The sequence below is a fragment of the Lates calcarifer genome, linkage group LG12 (genome assembly GCF_001640805.2).
Source record: "Lates calcarifer isolate ASB-BC8 linkage group LG12, TLL_Latcal_v3, whole genome shotgun sequence".
Classification (NCBI taxonomy): Eukaryota; Metazoa; Chordata; class Actinopteri; family Centropomidae; genus Lates; species Lates calcarifer.
In genome coordinates, this window is record NC_066844.1 from 4,348,119 (window position 1) to 4,368,671 (window position 20,553).

The 20,553-nt window shown below is 39.3% G+C and overlaps 2 protein-coding genes across 4 annotated transcripts in view; both read left to right on the forward strand.

Annotated features, from left to right (window-relative positions):
* Positions 1 to 84: 84 nt before the first annotated feature.
* Positions 85 to 9,329, forward strand: kctd6a (potassium channel tetramerization domain containing 6a). The gene is made up of 6 exons (XM_018663320.2): positions 85 to 345; positions 2,899 to 3,011; positions 4,035 to 4,204; positions 5,147 to 5,399; positions 6,062 to 6,220; positions 7,975 to 9,329. The coding sequence occupies exons 2-6, from the start codon at positions 2,985 to 2,987 to the stop codon at positions 8,083 to 8,085; spliced, it is 720 nt and encodes a 239-aa protein (XP_018518836.1). The 5' UTR covers positions 85 to 345; positions 2,899 to 2,984; the 3' UTR covers positions 8,086 to 9,329.
* Positions 9,330 to 9,442: 113 nt separating this feature from the next.
* Positions 9,443 to 20,553, forward strand: part of ccdc71 (coiled-coil domain containing 71) — a 129,474-nt gene continuing 118,363 nt past the window's right edge. For 2 of the 3 annotated variants that reach the window (XM_051074793.1, XM_051074792.1), the window contains exons 1-3: positions 9,443 to 11,207; positions 11,411 to 11,522; positions 12,301 to 12,489. The gene's annotated coding sequence lies outside the window, so the exon portion shown is untranslated. The remainder of the gene's footprint in view (positions 11,208 to 11,410; positions 11,523 to 12,300; positions 12,490 to 20,553) is intronic. The other variant, XM_018663318.2, reaches the window with a different exon arrangement.

The following is a 20,553-nucleotide window of genomic DNA, read 5'->3' on the forward strand; positions in this document are numbered from 1 at the left end:
TTTAGGCAGTATAATTACAATTTAGAAACACAGTAAATTCTAAATTAATATTTACATCAATACAAAAATATAGCCTACTACTTTTACCACTATTAATACATATAGCTTTAAAAGCTAAATAATCCAAATTTGTGTTTTTAAAAACCCTTTCCACTTTAATTTTATTAATCTCATCTTCAGAACCACCAACTTTTATTTTGACAAGACTTCCCGGAAGCTCTCTTACACTCGATAGCTAACTCGACAGATGTGTAAATCATGGATGTTGAGGTCAGCTAGAGGCTTTCACCTCCTGCTGTGTGCGTCCTGTTAAAGCAGCAGTCTGCAGCGACGGAGCAGTCATAGGTGAGAGTTAAATAAATTTGTTTAATCTATAAAAATGACGGTGAATCGTCCTCTTTTTCTCTCACATCATGCTAACCAGCTAACTAGCTGCAGTTAATGACAGACGGAGAGAAATGCGCAGCAGCGTTTAGCTAATCACCACACTCAGCAGCTGTTTATCATCACACTCAACTGGATGGAAATTATGTGAACAAACAGAAGTGGTTTTATGATGTGACGCATTTCAGTGCAGCACAACAACAAACTACAGCCTCTAAAGTGACCAGAATTAATCAGCTGACACAAGCAACAGCGGCTGAACATGATATACTTCAATCACTTGAACTGTATCGTTGTGGATTGTACAAGGCGACAGCTGTGAGCAACAGTTTGTGCAAATGACATATGTTGTTGATTTTCGAAGTGAAAAGAGAGAAAAGTACAACCCCTGCAGCAAACAAAAATCTCCAGAAGAATAGGACTTCGGGTGGGCGGCCATCTGTCTCCTTTAATCTAATTTAATGAAAGAAAAATTAATTATGAAGTTTGTGGAAATATTCTAATGTTGACTATTCCAAAACATTATATTGTGATTTTTTTAAACAGGTATTGCAATATGAAGTAATTTTTTAAATCACTGAAAAAAAGATGTAATTTTGTTGCTGCGAGCTGTACCAAACAAGCATGACACATTTTATCAAAATAAATAAATGAATAAAAAAATTGCAGCAATTCCTGCGATTTGGATATTGTACTTACATGACCATATTGTGATTTCAGTAATATTTTTGATTGATTATTCAGCCCAAGCAGGTAGTTTACTGTGGGGTTTTTTTATTAAAGCAATGGGTTTAATAAGAGCAGTGAGACTGACTGCAGGCCAGAAAATGAAAACAATGAGCTGAAGGAGGCTGTAAAGCTCAACAGAGTTGTGTAATAATGATCACTGGGTTGTTAATATAATAATACTGATTATTACACCTTCAAAGATGAAGAACACAACTAACAAGAGGCAACTAGTTTTATTTTCTTCAGGGTTATTTTAAGGCAAACTCTGTGTGTACCACTGCATACTTGAACTTAAGTCAGTGTTGTTGTGTCAGCACAACCAATACCTGATTTTTGAGACAAATACTGATATCAACTTTTGGTACCTTTAACAAAATCCAACAATAACACATTAGCTGATATTGTTTTTTTTTTAAACCACAGACATTTAACCTAAACTATAATCTTAATACAGGTCCCTTAAGTTGTTTCTTTTTGTTGTTTTTTTAAGAACTGTGACAGGACATTTTTCACTGTCAAAATAAACTTGTCAGTGCCCTCTGGTGGACAAACTTTGTAGTGTTTTCTAAATTACATCAATCCTAGTTTACCATTTTAGTTCTGCAGTTTCTTGCTTTGTGTCAGGTGATAATGTGCTGACACCAATATATCTGCAACAAGTCAATAAATAGGTCTGATAGATTTTTCTGGCTTTGTTTGAAAAAACAAAACTAAACAAAAAACGATGGGTGTGGAGTCTAGAAAGAAGTGAGCTCACCAGACCTCTATAGCACCCTCCTCATTTCTACTGGAGTCTTTCTGCTGGAGGCTTGAGATCTGCTGTTACTTAAGATGCTTTACAAATGAATAGATGTAAATGCATTTAGGTGCACTTTCAGTGCTCTTTAATTTATCTCTGTGCACTTTGCCTTATCTAATAGATTAAGTTCTTACTTCAAGGTCTCCCACTGCACTGAAGCTTTTGTATTGTCCCTCACTGGTATCTCACTCTGAATAAAAGCCTCTGCCAAGGTGCCAGGTTTTAACAAGGAAGGAGGAGCTAGGGCTCTAATGATTAGTCAATTAACAAAAACAAACAAACAAAAATAAAAACAAATAACTCCTTTTTTAAAGCAAATAATAACCAAATATTCTCTGGTTTCAGCTTCTCACATGTGAGAATTTGCTGCTTTTCTTTGTCATATCGGACAGTACATTTAACTGACTGTTGGTCAGGCAAAACAAACAAACTGCGGCTTTGAGAAACTGGGAATGCCATTTTTTTCATTGTTTATACTAACATATTAACTGGTTAGTCAAGAAATTGATCAATCAAGAAAACAATCCTCAGTTGCAGCTGTAAAAACAGTCTCTCTGGTTCTGCTGGATTGACTTTAATCCTTTTTGTAAAAATTGTCACTGACTCAAGAGTGTTTTTGTACTCAGTTTGTAGCCTGCTAAATTAAAGAGCATGCTGAAATTGAGTAGTACCAAGAGACTTACAGCCTTTTAACGCACAGCTGATGCATGGTTTAGCTACAGCTCATTAAAATGCTGTATGTGTTTCATGTATCAGCCAGTGGGGAGGTTCATTCATCTGCTTTGACTCTGCGTTTGTTTCTGAGATTTAAGAAACGAGGCCCACAGCTCCTCCTCCTGTTTCTCACTGGCTGGCAGTGTGTGGACACATCAGGGACGCAAAACTAATCAGCCAGATGATGTCTGGGCCATGGCAACGCTGCTGCATCAGCTGGCTGCTTATCTCCGCGGCAACCATCTCACAAGCTGTTCGTCCTCTTGTTGCAGGTGTTGGTGGAAACGCAGAGATGATCTTCTCAACAGTCTGACCTGGAGAGAAACAACACAGACTGTCAGCCATCCCAGGGCTGCAGATGGAGAATGGAGACCTGGGTCACATGGTGTGTGTGTGTGTGTGTGTGTGTGTGTGTGTGTGTGTGTGTGCGCGTGTGCAGAGGTGTTTTTTTTTTCCTTTGCCACAGACATTTTTCTATCTGAACTGTCCTGTTTTTGGCAGCTCAGCCTTTGGCCTTTTAACAATGTGTGACATTTGAATGATGGCACATGCTTTTAAGCTGTGTGTGTGTGTGGCATTTTTGTCTTTGTTAACCAGTTTATAGAGTGGTGCAGGGTATGATGTATTTTTATAGGCCAACCCGGAAGTTATCACCACCCTGGGCCCCTCGATTAAAAGCCAATGAGTTTTTTTTCATTGGGCTTTGGATTATTTCAGACATTTAGCTCCGTGATCAACAATAGTTTGTGATACGTACATGTTTTGTTCAGCAAATGAACACCGCTGTTATATTTTTGAAACCTAAATATAATCACCAGAAATAAAAAGCTAATGTTAGACTATAAACGAACTACACCACGGTCGCATAACATCAACGTCAGCACCACTTGTCATTTCACTCGGTACACAAAAGCCTTTCTTCTTAGAAAGTTAATAATGGTTTGAAAAAGTGTGAGTAGAAACACAACAAGGCTGTGAAGGTGGACTGGTCAGTAGATCGGTTTTCGTGTGCAGTTTTATGATGTCAACAACCTCTGTAGTCTCATTTAGCCACTTGTTAGCAACCGCCTTTTAAGACATGTAAAAGCTTAAAAAAAACACAAGTGTGGTATTGTCTGACGTATTTTATGTCGTAGAATAAAACGTGAAAATGAGTTGAAAACCACAGACCTTACTTCAGCCATTTAACCAAAAACCCGTTGACTTCAGGACGAGGGAACTGGGAGTGCTAAAATGCTAACTTACTTCCGGGTTTTCCGGGTTTCATTTCTGCACCGCTGTATTGCATAAACCTAACGCAGTCTGATACAGCAGATTTAGGATTCGTTTCAGTTTAGTTACGTTTCAGTGCTGTGCATTGACAAAGGCCTACAGTTTTGTCTCTGACTGCTGCTCCTGCTCTGTCCAGATGGGGGAGCCAGTGACTCTGAACGTGGGCGGCTGTGTGTACAGTACGTCTCTGTCTACGCTGCAGCGTTACCCAGACTCCATGCTGGGAGCCATGTTCAGAGGAGACCTCCCCACCGTCAGGGACACGCATGGAAACTTCTTCATCGACCGCGACGGCCCACTGTTCCGGTGTGTGTGTGTGTGTGTGTGTGTGTTGTGTGTGTGTTGTGTGTTGTGTGTGTGTGTGTGTGTGTGTGTGTTTGGGGTTGTACATTTTTGAACAGTAGTAGTAGCTAGCTAGCCAGATGAATCGTATTTACCCTACAGTAGTTACATGTCTTTATATTCTCACATGCTAAATGTTAGCCTGTTACCACACTAACATGCTAAATGATTTGTTAAATTTTAAATAATTATTTACATATATGTCAGCGGCCTAACTGTAGCTTATGAAGTCCAGCTTAGCCTGATTAGCACAGGTGACATATCCTTGATCACATTTGATCTTCTGGTTAATTCACATCTTGTTAATCTGCTTGTTTAGGACCAGTTTGGCACTAGAGATAATACTAGAAGCTAAATGCTCACATAAACATCCAAACACCATAGTCTTTTTACTGTCTGCAGATCCCATGAAGAGACCAACTAAGTTGTAGTTTATCCACAGCTGTTAATGGCTCAGCTCCCCCTGTTTGTGTCACATTTACTGTTTTTGGAACATTACTGAACCCTTTCTAAAACTGAAATTACATATTTTTGAGCTGTTGTTAAAGATTTATGTCTTCAGTGGGAACCCGTTGGATTGGGGCTGGGAGCCACAGACACAGTAAAGAAATCATAAAGTATTAAGAGACAGACACATGTTGTTGGTTTTGGTGTTTTCATAGGATTTGTTGATAATGAAAGATACAGAATAACACTCCACATATCCTCAGAGGCAAGAGTGAATCAACCTCAAATGTCAGAAAAATGGAAACAAACTTTTTCCACTTCGACCAAGTTGGTTCCGGTGTGAATACACAGCAGCTCCCTCCTGTCATGTCCTCAGTTGAATTTGACAGCTTAGAGTTTTACAGAATCATCAGCTCAGCAGTCTGAACTAATCTGGACTCGCTATTTCTGCTGTTTCAGCTACATCCTCAACTTCCTGCGGACGTCAGAGCTCACGTTGCCGTGCGACTTCAAGGAGACTGAGCTGCTGAGGAAGGAGGCTGACTTCTATCAGATCGAGCCCCTGATACAGTGCCTTGGAGACCCCAAACCTGCGCTGCCCTACCCCACCGACACCTATGAGGAGGTGGTGGAGCTGTCCAGCACCAGGAAGCTGTCTAAGTACTCCAACCCAGTCGCAGTCATCATCACCCAGCTCACCATTACCACCAAGGTTAGTGAAAACAGGATGTAGGATGTAGATGTGCATTATAATCATATTTTCCACATGAGCTGCCTGTCTGCTTCTGTCTCTGAACAAAACAAACATTCCTGTGTGTTTATTTTGTTCTTAAATATTTGATTTCTTCAACTTTCTGGGAAATGTAGTCTGTTACAATTACAGGAAGTAATAAACTGGCACATAGCTACTGGAGCAATACAAAACCATATTCAGCACAGGCATGTGGATGTTAACCTACAAGGTACAAAGGCTGCTGGTGCTAGCACTGCTAACGCCAGCCACACTTGGCACAGCGCAAAGAGTCACACATTTCAGTGGTATTTTAAAATGTGGTTTTCAAGTGGCTCTAAAATGCATGTTATATTTTTTTGGACAATGTTTAACCTTTTCAATGAAATTGTGCTAAATTTTGACAGTTTTCTGCAGGTTGAAAAGAGTTTCACACTTTTTTCCAAGAAAAATAGAGTGATTTGTTCTGTGTCATAGATTATGTTCAGTAAATATTACACACGCATCAAGTGGAGTCCTAACAGTTATTACACAAGTAATGGTTGCAACAATAATAATATTCAGTATAATAATATAAATCAGGCAAAACCACATTAAACCTAATTTAAACATATTTTAAATCTATCACATGATTCTTTCTTTAGGTCCATGCTGTGTTGGAGTCCATCTCCAGCAGTTTCACAAAGTGGAACAAACACATGATGGACACCAGAGACTACCAGGTGTCCTTCACCTTTGGACCATGTGACCACCAACAGGAAGTCAGCCTGCGCGTCCACCTGCTCGACTTCATCTCCAAAGCTGTACGTGGCTTTTATCTCACTCATAACATCATGGGCATGTTTCTTTGGTGGTTCAACGACCAGATCCAGCAGCTCTCATAACAGTTGGGTCGTTTCCTGACTGTGAAATTCGCTTTGTCTGTCTGTGTGGTATTTTGATGCACAGCACGGTGGGAGGTTCATTCAAATGAGGCAGCATACAGTTGTTGGTATTTTGGTGTCTTGGAATTTACCCTGAGAATGAACAGCACTTTGATTATTTTATGATTTGCAGCAGTGACAGACAATGCTTAATATGTAAATAATTGCTCTCCAGCCAGTAGAGCAGTTATTTAAATAGGCATAACAGTTTGTTTATTGTGTTTAAAGCAGGAATGTCAGTAAATCAGTCTGGATTTATCTTTAAATTATTTAGAGTGATTCTTAAAGTGGTTCATACAGTATCATCTGCTTCATACTGTATGAAAATCTTTTCTTTCGGTTCATGAAATCCCTGCACCTTCCGAAAGCAGCAGGACACATTTGATGATAAATCTGTAGCCTCTGATTTAAGAAGTGCCGCGCAATGACAGCAACTGCTTGCATTTAGGCCATGTAGACATGGAAAAAATTGGAAAAATGTTGCCTGGGCTGATGAGTCTCAATTCCTGCTGCGACATTCAGATGTATAAAAAACATGAAAGCATGGATCCATCCTGCCTTGTATCAACAGTTCAGGCTGGTGGTAATGGTGGTGTGGATACTGTCTTGGCACATTTTGGGCCCCTTAGTACCAACTGAGCATCATTTAAACGCCACAGCCCACCTGAGTATTGTTACTTTCCATGTCCATCGCTTTATGACCACAGTGTACCCATCTTCTGATGGCTGCTTTCACCAGGATAACGCACCACATTACAAAGCTCAAATCATCTCAAAGGGGTTTCTTAACCATGACAATAAGTTCACTGTACTTAAACAACCTCCACAGTCACCAGACATCAATATGGACCCAAATCTTTGAGGAATGTTTCCAGCACCTTGTTGAATCAATGCAACAAAGAATTATGACAGTTATGAGGACAAAAGGGCATCCAACCTGGTACTAGCAAGATGTACCTAATAAAGTAGCTGGTGACTGCATGTACCTTTGTCTTTACTGGTGCCTGGTAATAACATGCTACTCCTGCCAGAAGGTGGCAGTAATGCACCTAAAAGCTGTTTGCCAACTGCCATTAAACAACAAAGGAAGAAGAATTGTCAAATAGTTCCTAATGATTCTCGAAGTCCAGTAAAGTGCAAACTCTGTTGTGTCACATTTTAGGGTATGATGTGGCTATTTATGATGCAAATAAAACTGAAATAATATCAGATTGATGTGGTCATATGGACGGCTTCACCAACATTTTATATTATTTATTTCCTTTTTCATTGTATGAGTGAAGTAAAACCTACATGGACTGCTTCTGGCTACAGATTTGAGGTGCTGTGTGTTCAGGTGGTGCTGCTCTGCACCATCCAGACAGCAATATTTCTTGGAGAAGCCTCTTTCCATCTGTTGAGCTGTTGATGTCATGCATCACTGTGACTGGCACAGAGCAATGAAACCAATGATGTGACTGGCTGAGTGTGAATTTATCAATCCCCAAACGTCCTGAATTTATCAATCACCACTTTAGACATGTTCAAAATAGATTGGTCATCATTAATCATTTGCACATTTTCAGAATCATGACTAATTAGAATATACTCTATATGGTGAGATGACTCCGTTTGTCTGTCTTGTCATTTTCCAGGGTTTCACAATACGCAACACTCGTGTTCACCACATGAGTGAACGAGCCAATGAGAATACAGTGGAACATAACTGGACATTCTGCCGACAAGCTCGCAAAGTTAACGACTGACGGATGAACTGAGGAATGGACTTACTGACTGACGGGAGATGTTATCAGGCAACAGACAGACAGAGACTTGAGTGGTGGTTGTGTTGTTATGTGCTAATGTTTTGCATGGTGTGTGTTGTTTTTGAATAATTCCATCAGTCTATTTAGAGCCAGGTCACTGAAAGGCTGGCACATTAGCCACATGTGGTACATTATCATGAACCTTTAACATATTTTACCTTTGCTTCATCATATACATTATATCGGCCAAAAGTATGTGGACGGCCCTTCACACGAAACTGAGACAACTGGTTTGGTGCAGGAACTTGACTGGCCTGCACAGAGCACAGACCTCAACCCCCTCCAACACTTTTGGATGAACTAGAAGGCCAGCTGTGAGCCAGACCCTCTCACCCAACACCAGTTTTGTACCTTATTACATGCTCTTGTGGATGAATAGGAGAAAATCATTGTAGCTAGGTTCAAAAATGTGTTTGAAATCCTAAAACCAGAAGAGTGGAGGCTGTTAGAGAAACAGATTAGCTAGCTACTTATCATAAATAGCTGCAGTGTTTGAGAGTCCACATTCTTTTGGCCAAGGAGTGTATGGTAGCTTAATATCTGGTAGTATCACAAATCTGTTATACATCAGTAACTATGAATGACTATTAGCTGATAATAAAACTATCTGAAAAATGACTTCAGATTTTCACAAAAATAGGTCAAAGGTAAGGTTCACATTTTTTCTTGTCTTCTTAAAAGTACAGCTGGTTTTTCTTGCTGTAGACATTACTCCTCTTCATATTGGCCTTCAAGAGATCCCCTCCTACCATGGAGCTGATGTCAGGCTTTGACCTGTGCAGTTGTCTGAAATTATGGAAGAAGAATCTTCACCAGGGCCAGTTGAGTTCAGATCCCTTTCACTAACTTGTCAAATAATTAATTAGTCCACTGAGTCTGTTGTAGTAGATTTATTGCATATATATCAAAACAGCATACAAAACTAAAGTAAAACCAAGCTGGTCCCTGCACTCTTTTATGTGGTAGCATATCTTAAAATTAATTTCCACTCCCTAACTTTCCTACTCCCTTGTACACCATTATTTCTACATCAAAGCATGTAATGGTGTCCTACTCTTAAAGAATGTGGCCATGAATCTAGCCTGGTTACTCCCTATCTTTTAACCTTTCTCAACATGTTTTACTTCATGATTGTTTCCACAGCTGCCATGTATTTTAATAAAAAATAATTGATTATCCATCCATTCATTTTCTTCTGCTTATCCGAGGATGGGTCACAATGGCAGCAAGATAAGTAAGGGTACTCCAGATGTCCTTCTCAGCAAGGTTTTCCTGCTTCTCCTGTGGGGATCCTTGAGGTGTTCCCAAGCCGTATGGGATATATAATTCCTACAGCGAGTCTTCCTCCCAGTTGAATGTGCCCAGAAAACCTCACAAGGAAGAAGCCCAGGAGTCATCCTAATCAGATACCTCCTTTCAGCTCCTTTTGACGCTAAGTAGCAGCGGCTCCACTCCGAGCTCGCTCTGGATGTGTGAGCTCCTCATCATATCTCTAACACTGAACCCAACCACCTTATGAAGGAAGGTTATTTCAGCCACTTGTATCCATGAACTCGTTCTTTCAGTCACTACCCAAAGCTCATAACCACAGGTGCAGGTTGGAACATAGGTCGACTGGTAAATCAAAAGGTTTGACTTCCAGCTCTTGAAAGAGTTTTAAGTAGCTGATTATCATTTCAACATAATTGATTATCTATTCATCCACACTTGTGACAATGATAATGAACTTACTTATGAGTAGCCTCACCTGAAGGGCACGGCAGGTTTTATGCTTCTGTATGTTAGACTAGACAGTAACAACAGAGAGACTGTAATCCACCAAACAAACAAACAAAACTTGAGAAAACTAGATATGATCTACAGGACTATGATAAAGATTTTGTTGATAGCTAGTGGAGAGAAAACATCAGTCCATCATTTTAAACAAGGAAATATTCCCTAAAATATGTCCTTGTTTCTTTAGTATCCAGATACTGTATGTGAAGGGGAGTATTCTGTGGTGACTTTATATTACTGAATATTTTGATTGGTATTAGGTTATCATTTACTTCAGCTCCCTCTAAGAGCATGTTATCTCTTAATGATATTAATGATTTGTGTTTGACAAATATACAGTCCCAGCTGCTGCAACTACTACTACTAATACATCAGCCATTTACTTATTTATACATCCATTCATTACAGAGCAACATTATCAGTTATTTGGAGCTGCGTTTCTAACCTCCTGATGTACACATGTCAAATAATCACTCTTCTTTTAGCTCTGTTTTTTGTCTCTACAAACTCTTGAGGGAAATATCTAGCTCTTTAGCTGCTACATACTTACCTATAGCCAAAATTAAGCCATAAGAGTAGTGAAGATGGGGAAAAAAGTACACTTGAAAACCAGACAGCTTAACAATGAGACCCACTGTAAAACTTCTAAAAGCCAAGGGAAAGTGCAGATGCAGGTAATAATTCTCTATAGGTTCATCACCACCAGTGAAACCTTTCAAATTGTCATTTGATACATTGTTATTATGAAAATATAAATTATAACCATGTTGTGGTAGACTTAGTATTGAGACATAATCAACATTTTGTAAATTTATATTCCGTGTCAAAAACTATGCTTAAAATTATGTATACTTGAGTGAATGAACATTAAAGAAAATATTGATATAATATTGAAATATTGGAAAGTCCTGGAAATAATGGGAATATAAATTGCAGTTATAACAGGCCCAGGCATGTCCAAACATGCAGGACGCTATTAGAACAGCCCCCAGAGTAGGTAGGCACAAAAATTCACCAATAGAAAAACATAACAAAGGGTGTGTGTCAAGAAATTGGATGGAGATTTCAAGGTATATAACCAAGAGCCCTGCAAGTTCCAATAAGTGTAATTCTGGGAGTTTACTGAGGGTGCCTGAGAAAACACAAACTCCTTTGCAACGGATTCAGCTCTACTCAGTGGTTTTCTTTGTCCATTTTTCTGACTCTTTTCTGACTGAGGAAGCAGTTTTTGATAAAGTGTTGGAGGGGTTCTACGACCCATCAGCTACTTTTACAACCAGGTTCAGGTTTGTCTTCTTTTCTATCATTTTTGTTTTTGTCTGTGTTGTAAAGTGCTTTGGATCAATTGTGTTGTGTACAAAATGCTTTATAAATAAACCTGAGTTGCAGGGATTAAATACATTCATGAGGATCTTTGAGTAGAGTTTAACTCTGGTGAACTCTGACAAGTGAATCTGTGCCACTGACTAATGGTAAACCATCTTGACAGTTCTGACCTCTGAGGAAATGGAGAACTGGGGAGTCCAAATCAGGAGAAACCATCAACTGGCACTACAAAACAGGCGTGGTCTGCCATCAGTCATCAGTCATCACAGAACTGAGTAAATATGATAGTGATACCTCTTTTTAAATACATTGTACTAAGCTAGCTGCTAGCTTGGTGGGCAAACGCTAGTATGTGGCTATTGCTGCGTTCATAGTTGAAATCATAATTATCACATCAGTCTCCAACTTGTCATTTTGTGTCACAGATATTTAAAATTCCAGGACACAGTGTCACAGAAAACTCAAATGGGCCAGTAGATCTTCAGACCCTCCACAGCAATTTACTTCTGACAGCTCACCATCATCCAACTTCAAATACCTCAACATTATTACAAAAATAAAGCAAGACACTGAGAATATTCCTTCTGAGCAACACTACTTGTTTAGGGCAATGAGTCGGAAAGTTGGAAAGTTATGAAACAGGCAAGTCTGGCCAGCCGGGCCTGGGCTAGCTGGCTAGCATACTAACTTCACAAGCAAATATAGAACTAGGAGCAAAATATTGCTTTTGCTTTCCACCACTGGAAAGCAAACACATACTTATAAAGTATAATAAAAAAAAAAAAAAAAAAAAAAAAAAAAAAAAAAAAAAATATATAATATAATAATAGTATGTTAATTTAGTTGGTTAGTTGGTTGCTGATGCTAAGAGTTTTAGCCACAAACAAAAACAGGCATAAACCCCGCCCCGTCGTGACGTCACAGTTTACTCAGGTTTCTGTTTCTGCCTGTTGGTGTTTACTGTGTTATGAAATACAACGTGGATTTTATGCTCTTCTCTTTTTGTTTCTGAAATAAGGTTTTTTGTTAGTTAAACTTAGTAATATTTTTCAGTGACTTGTGCCTGTCCCCCACCCCCACCCCTCGGCGGAGTTAGCAGAGCCCGCCCCCTTCTCCTCTCTCCCCGGCAGCCTCCGCCTCTCTTCCCTGGTCTGTCATCCACACCGCTGTTGTTGCAGCCATTTTACCGTGGACCGTCGGCACAGCGGCGACTGGAGGATGCCGAGACAGCACCGTTAAAAGGTATTGCCGCTTTTTTGTTGAGCACTTTAATTCGTGTCGGTAACCATTACGTCTCTGACTCATTAAATGCGTCGGGTTATGTCTGGGGAGCTGAGTGCCAGGCCGGCCGGGGGTTGGGGGGGCTGAGGGAGCCTCAACAACTAGTAGCTGCAAAGACAGAGGAAAGATTGCTGTTGAGTGTTACGCGAGCCAAAGCTTGTCGCTGGCAGTTTACAAGTCCGTGTGAAAAATGGCGACGTCTTTCACCAAACCTCTGAAAGTTGTAAATGAGCTTCTCTGAGTATACTGTATTATACTTGTATATTTGGCTATAGTTTAACAGTGTTGGGTAGCAGTGTTCTTTAAATTGAACTGAGTCTTACTGGCGCGTTCGTAAGGGGGGCGCTCGAGAGCAACAGGACGATTTACGTTTGCGTACGTTTGTAGGTTAATCCTAGTTGGCTAGCTTGTTTATTTTAGCCTTTGTAATGTAGTTTTTTTGAAGAGATGATTCTATGTTTGGTTTCTTTGTTCTGGTCAACCAAGTAAACACATCAGTCAGCCTGTTTTGTTAGTTATGTTTTGATTTGTGATCTTGCAGTGTTGCTGTTGACAGTTCCAGGAACTATTGAGGCCCAGTTACACCAGCATTTAAATGGTGAACTCATGAAAATTTAGTGGAATCTCTGCGATCATTGGATTTTAACGTTGGAAATTTTTCCCCATTTTTAAGACAATTTCACAATTGACGCACTTTGGCCAAAAGTAAGATTTGTGCTGTTTACTAACAGACAGCCATGGTCATGATATCACATATTGGCTAGCCTTTGTAACTCAAAACAATCTCTCATTCAGCATTTATTTAATCTGACTTCCATATCCTAAGACAAATTGGCATCCACTACAACATTTGCAGTGAGAAACTAAAACCTAACTACCACTACAGTGACAGAACTACAAACGCAACAGCACAGGCATTTGCATATTCTTAACTTAGTATAGACAGTATCCATAAAAGCAACGCTGTCTTCTTAAGTCATTTTTTTCAGCTGTCTCAACACTTCTCTTACTGTTAACAGTATGTTACATTTTAACTGGGAAGTTGAAATTTGAGAGATCCACTAGAACTCAAGTGGAACACCCCCTGAAGCCAAATCCACTGACGAACCCAACCAACCTGACCCCAAAATTCCTGATAACTGCTCACCATATCAATAGAAGTGAAAGATGTAATAATATACTGCTTATTAGCACTTCTGACTGAATCCCATTAAATCAGTCATACACACAGCACTGTCTAACTTCTAGCTGTAGACATGTTGCTACGGCGTTTATATGTGTCAGACACAACCTAATGCGTTGTCAACTGGTACTGTTAACAATAACAAGGAAGCAACAACAATTAGTGTTAATTAATTCAGTGTTAGAAGATGTAGCTTGACATGCATTACAATTGTCATTAAGGGGTGTGGGGTTGGGCAACAGTCTGTTGTGGGTGTGGCCTAACATTACTCCGTCCTTTGATGTTTTGGTGTACTGTGTTAACTGCCTGCCATTTAAACTGAGTGTGTAAATGTATCCACTAAATAATTCCCTCAAATTCCACAATAGAACAAAAACCATTTATGTCCATGGCATATACACTACTTTCTGCTAACAATCCCTCAGTGCAATGCTGTGCATTATAGAGATGCATTATAGCAACAGCAGCCAAATCAAGGTTAGTACTGTTTTGTAGTACTGAACAGTGAGCTCACACAGCTATAGTAAGCTCCAAGGGGAAAATGTGTCAGTCAGTAACTACCTGCACCTACCCTGCTATTTGTAAGTTACGCTATTGCGACATAACTAATTAACATAACATAACAGCTGTTTACTTGCCAGTTAAGAAGAATTGTTGCTACTTCCTTCCTTCACTTGCCAAGAGCTGTCTATAGTATTGGAAAGGGATGTTTCGCTTCTAGTTCTGTCACATGTTTTCTTCTACTGAAGTTAGTATGTTAACCAGCTAGCCCCAGCCCAGACTGTCCATCTCATTACTGTAGCATTCAGACTACCCTGAAGAGATACCGTTGCTCTGAGGCTTCTTGAATGCAACAATAGTTGATGTACCCAAATGAGTTTTTTTTTTTTACCCTTCAGGACCTCAATAAGCTGCTATTTGGGGCTGTAAAGCTTTTATTTGTATAACTGACAGTTCATTAGGTAACATGTAAAAGGAAAGAGCTGTTGTCTGTGTTGACTGTTTCCTGAAGTCAGTATGTACCATTGTAAACTAAATTTGTGCTGAAGTCTCAAAAATACCTGTAGAACATTCTTTGCCATTCATTTTGGACCAGCATTAATGGGGAGTAGTGAGTGAGTGAACAAGGGAGTGACTTTCAGACATGCTTGTCTGTAATCGTCATAGAGGAGAATACAGAGTCGCCAAACCAGATGTATGTGAGAAACACGCTGTAGTTGCTATCCTAAATTTAATGGAAGGATCTTATATTACTATCTAATTATCACTACATTTCCTGTTGAGAGAGGCAAGCCATTACTGTGACTCAGTATTAATGTTCAAGAGTTTGTTGTTACACAGTTATGATGTGTTTAATAAAGAAAGAAAACCACTTTCAGAACGATGCTGACTAAAAATGATGGGGCAATTGATCTGGACAATGAGCTCTGTGATTTTGGCAGACGTAAATCGTCGGCAGGTTTGCTGTGACAGTGCAGTGTGAGGGTCAGGCTGCCCTCATTAAGCTGCTGTTCTGAGCCTGTGATTGTCCAGATTGTTTACAAATGTGTCATATTTGTTAGTCATGTAGAGTATGAACACAGATCCTGTAGATGTGTGTTTATTAAAGAATTGTGACAATGATCGATACAGTTGAAAAATCAAGATAGGCATTTCTCTACTTCAGTTTCTTGTAACTTATCAGTTGACATGTTGCTACCTAAATACAGATGTTTCAGAAAGTATTCAGACCCCTTGACCTTTTGCACACTTAATTGTGCTGTAGATTTAATTGTAAATGGATAATATTGCCATATTAAGTAAGTAACTAGCTACTTGAGGATCTCCTACAAACCTTGGACATCTGGATTTGTGCAATTTATCCCATTCTTACTGACAGATCCTCTAAAGCTTCATCAGATAGGATGTGAGCTGCCATATTTAGTTCTCTCCAGAGATATTCTATGGGGTTTAAGTCTGGGCTTTGGCTCAGCCTCTCAAAAACAGTCTTAGACTTGTCCCGAAGTCACTCCAGCATTGTCTTGGCTGTTTGGTTCAAGTCAGTGTCGTGCTGAAAGGTGTACTGTCGTGTACACTCTACGGCATGTTTTCTACATCTGCCTCTCTGTATTTGACTGCATTTATCCTTCCCTTAATTCTGACCAGTCTTTAAGTTCCTGCTGCTGAGAAGCAACCCCATACCACAATACTGCCACCTCCATGCTTCACCATAGAAATGGTATAACCAGGTGATGTGCAGCGTCAGTGTTACTAGACATAGCCTTGGTCACCCCCCTGACTAAGGCCCTTCATGCCTGGTCACTCAGTTTTGCCAAACAGCCAACTCCAGGAAGAGTCCTGGCTGGTCCCAGACTTCTTCCATTTCACAACTCTTGAGGCCACTATGCTCCTGTGAACATGCAGATCTTTAGGAATGGTTTTATACCCTAGTCCTTGCTAGGCTGTGACACAGTGTTATTGCAGAGGTCTACAGAGAGTTCCCTGGATTTCGTGGTTGGTTGGTTTTTGTCCTGACATGCAGTGTTAACTGTGGGACCATATATACACAGATGCCTTTCCACACTGTGTCCAATCAATTCAAGGTCCATTTCAATCATGTTCTAGTACATCTCAAAAATAACCAAAGCAAAGAGGGTGCACCTGACCACAATCTGGAGTGCTGCAGCAAAGGGTCTGAATACTTTGTGAGATCGCAATTTTTTTTACTTTTTAAAAAAATGTAAATTATATTTACAGCTCAATCAAGTGTGCAACTAATGAAAGGGTCTGAATATTTAATAAGGCCACTTTGTCATCTAGAATCTAAGCTCTAACAAGTGAATTTGATCATATTTTAGTAAAATACCTCAGTTTTTTTTTATAATTTTAAAATACTTTACTACTCTTTTTTACACTTATTTCACTATTTATAGAAAATGTGGTTTTTGCTATGTATTTAACGGCCACATCACCACTATTGACGACACTGCCTCCGCTTTTGCCTCTTGCTGAAAAAGTACTTTCCATTGTCCCCATATTTGTTGTTGGCAGAAACTTTTGACTCTGAACTGTCCTCTAGTGGATGTATTGTTTAACATCCATGTCAGCTTAAAGGATGTATGGAATCCCAATGGGTTTACAAAGGGGTGGGGGTGGGGCGGTGCTGGTGTAAACATCACAGTGGTAGAGATACGTGCCATGATTTGGATTTTGCTGTACCAATTGTTATCTTGTTATTATCATATTAAGTGGACATCGCAACATCTGCGCAATATACTGCTTGTTAACCAGTTAGCCTAGCTTCTCGGCTCCACACAGAATATAAAGAAATGAATGTACAGGGTACCCCAGCAGCCAAATGATAAGGTGTACGTGCTTACCCACTATCTACTGTCTGTTACAGGCAAACGTAAATATAGTCACATTTTTACAAAGCCTGGGCAATTTGCTAAAACAGCTGGACCTTTGGTAGTTATAGCAAATGTTTCTCATTTAGGAGGTACTTTTGTTGTTTTGTTGAGTGGAAAGCGACATGCCACCCATTGTGAGTTTGTGGTTCATTGATGTGTCTGGACAATAATGGAGCCATGTGGCACTGTGGAACAAAGTATATTGACCTTTGTACAAAAAAAACAATACTTGTTAGTGAGATCCATTCATTGTTTATTTGTGTCCTTTCATTGGATATGTTGACAGGATGAAAATAGGATATCACCTACCTTATGCTTTAATATCCCTAATTGTTCTTGACTCATTTCAAAAGTGACTCATGATATTTTGTTAAATTCCATTAATTTCAGCTGCTGTTTCTTTCTCATACAAATTCTGAACAGGTCTCTCCTGCTGCCCTTAAATGGTCACAGAGCAGCTTGAACAATCAGACGAGCACACCGAGTTTTTAAAAAAATTATTTTATACCTCTTTCATACACCTGGTAAAACTGCCAACCAGGAGACAACATCACAGCTGCTGTTGTCATTAATCTGTCTTTTCATACCACAATGATGCTGCATACTGCATTTAGAGTCCCACCCATGGCCAAACAGTGTTCTGCTGTTTTTGTTTACACAAAATTATTTGCTTTGCAGCAAGAAGCGATTGCTCAAAACTTGATTCTGACCGTCTATAGACATACACAACTTAGACACATCCAAACAAATAATGCAGCAAAAATTTGTCTCACATGGGACACTGGCGCCATCTGGAACAGACAACAAATAATTAATCAGATCGCAAATATACTGAAGTAAATATCTTGTGGGTACAATGGTGGTATTCCACTGCCCTCACTTTGCTCAACTATTGCAGTGGACTAAACCCACTTCCAATAAAGTCTAAAGACAAGAGTTGGCCTTTTGAGATTTTTTTTTTGGAGCAATGGTGAAACTGTGCTCAATCTGGGGTCTGTATTCAGTGAAATGCTCTCTATTATTATAATTAAACTAAGAGTGCTCAGGTTGTCTTGTGCTACATAATAAAATGGCAGTGAAGTGCACACCCAAAATAAAACAAAACTTTTCCCAGCTTCCTTGAACCTGCATGTTTTTCATAGAGCATGAGCAGTAGACAATGTTTACACATGGCGAGTGACTAAAGCAGTACGTTAACAGAACAGCAGCATCAGATTAAATCCTCTGTCACTGTTGACGCAGGATGTTTTCAGGCAAAGTTTTGAGTGTAAGTAACTTGTGTTTTTGCAGAGTTTACAGCTCAACACACAGTCACTGTAGTTATGCATGTAACATGGAAGAAAACTGACTTGTAGCAACAGTTTCAGGTCAAAACATAAGCCGCTGCACAGCCTGTGCAGACAGCTTTGGATGTTGATGAAGCCCAGAAAGAAACATTGTTTTACAGCTGTTTGTTTTGTAATGACTGTGTACGGGGAAGGAATTTTGGTAATACTGAGTGTAGCCACTAGGGCAGTCGCCTCATAGCTCAGTGCTACTATTGTGCACTTGGTATGTTCTAGCAAATAACATTCAAGAACAGAATTGAAATCTAAGGTCAGACTCAGAGTCCTTGTGTTATATTTTCAAGTACATCAAAGCAATGTTTTAAGGTCATTATTTAGGTGGGAGCTTCAGAGCATTCATAGCCGAGCAGCAGTTTGTCCTGTCTGTCTGTGAAAGTATGATGTCAGAGGTGTATCAGATGCAGTATAAAAATGGTGGTTATTTTTGTGTTTGTTGCAGTCATCCCTGTTGTGATGTGAAGTTTGCCAGTCATGATTAGGCATGGGCCAGTATGAGATTCTGACAGTATGATAACCTTAAGCAAAAATATCACGGGTTAGCTGTGTTGTGATTAAAGCTCTAAACTGAGTTATTTTGAAATGCCTGGTAAGAAAAACATTTTTTCCATTGATCACAGTCTACAACACAGAATGTTTGGAACATCAGTAAATGTGTTTGTTAAGCTAAAATAATAGAATTTATTCAGAAGGATCGATGAATAAATGCAGTCCCTTGAGCTGCAGGTTTATGCACACTTAACAAGCTCCAAAGATGAATAACTAAATTCTAGTTCTAATTCTCTTCTATGTTAAAAATAGAGAGAATATCTACCACAATAGGGCAGCACATTCGCTCACATTCTGTCAGGTATCACAATAGCGTAGCAAAATTCTGTCAGGTATAATAATATAATATAATAAGTTAGTGTGTTTTATCACAACGAGGTTTATACAATAGGAACAGTATGACAGAAAATATTAGTGATTTTGAAACCTTGGTATACCTTAAAACTGGTAACTGGCCTATGCCTAGTCACAATCAACAGCACTGCAGCTGATACTTAGTATTACCTTTTATTTTATTAGATTTAGTATTACCTCCTGTTCAAATTTCAGGAACTTGTCCTCGGAGCTGGCAGAGAACGGAGATCAAAGGCAGAACCTGTGACAATAGATACATTGTGTTAAATTCCTGCAGTAGAGAATAGTTCTGTGTGCATGTCATACACAGTGCTACAGAATCACTTGTATGATATTCAGTAATTTCAACCGGATTTGACGTGTAACATGTCATGCTCTTGTATCTAGTGTGCCTCCGCATCAGATAAAGCACTCCCCATTCATTGAGTAACTGACCAATCACAGGTGTTTGTCATCTCGCTCTGATTAACTGCTCTTTAACCACACAGCTGCAGCTGTAGGCAGCAGCTGCATTTTCACTATGAAGGCAACCTGCAAGAGAAACGAAACTTCATTTACTAAGGAGGGAAAGCTGCTGTTGATTTGGTTTCTTTCTGTGGCTTAGTTGTAGTAATAATACACTTCTGGGAGGCACATTTGAAGAATGTGGGGTTATTTCGGTGTCAAATAATTTGTTTGTTGCAGTGTTGTGGTTGTGACGGTTTTTCCAACTGTGATAGATGAAAATTATGTCATCCAAGGTCCTCAGTATTTGGAAACTGCTGTATTAAGCTTAGAAATATAAAATGCTTTTTAATCTCTATGACCTGTATTTTTACACTCTTCCATGATCAAGATGATCTCTTTTATTGAGGGAATAAGGGTTTGTGTGGCAGGGTATAGGCACAGCAGTAATTTTTAGAGCCACATGCAATTGCTAACATGTTGATTTTTAGCATGTATAATGTTCCTTAGTGTAAAGTACTGTGTTAACATGCCAAGAAAACAATAGAAAATAAAAATAAAGGAAATTTTTAATTTCTGAAGGTTTCTAAATGTTTTCTCTCACCTCTCCTAAACATTACTTTTGGTTCTAAAATGTTTTTGCATCATATCCCTTTTGGCTTAAATGATTTTAAATTAATTAATCAATTGGTTAATCAATCCACCAAATGTGATAAAATAATAAATAATACTAGAACATATTGGTTTTCCACCATAATTAAAT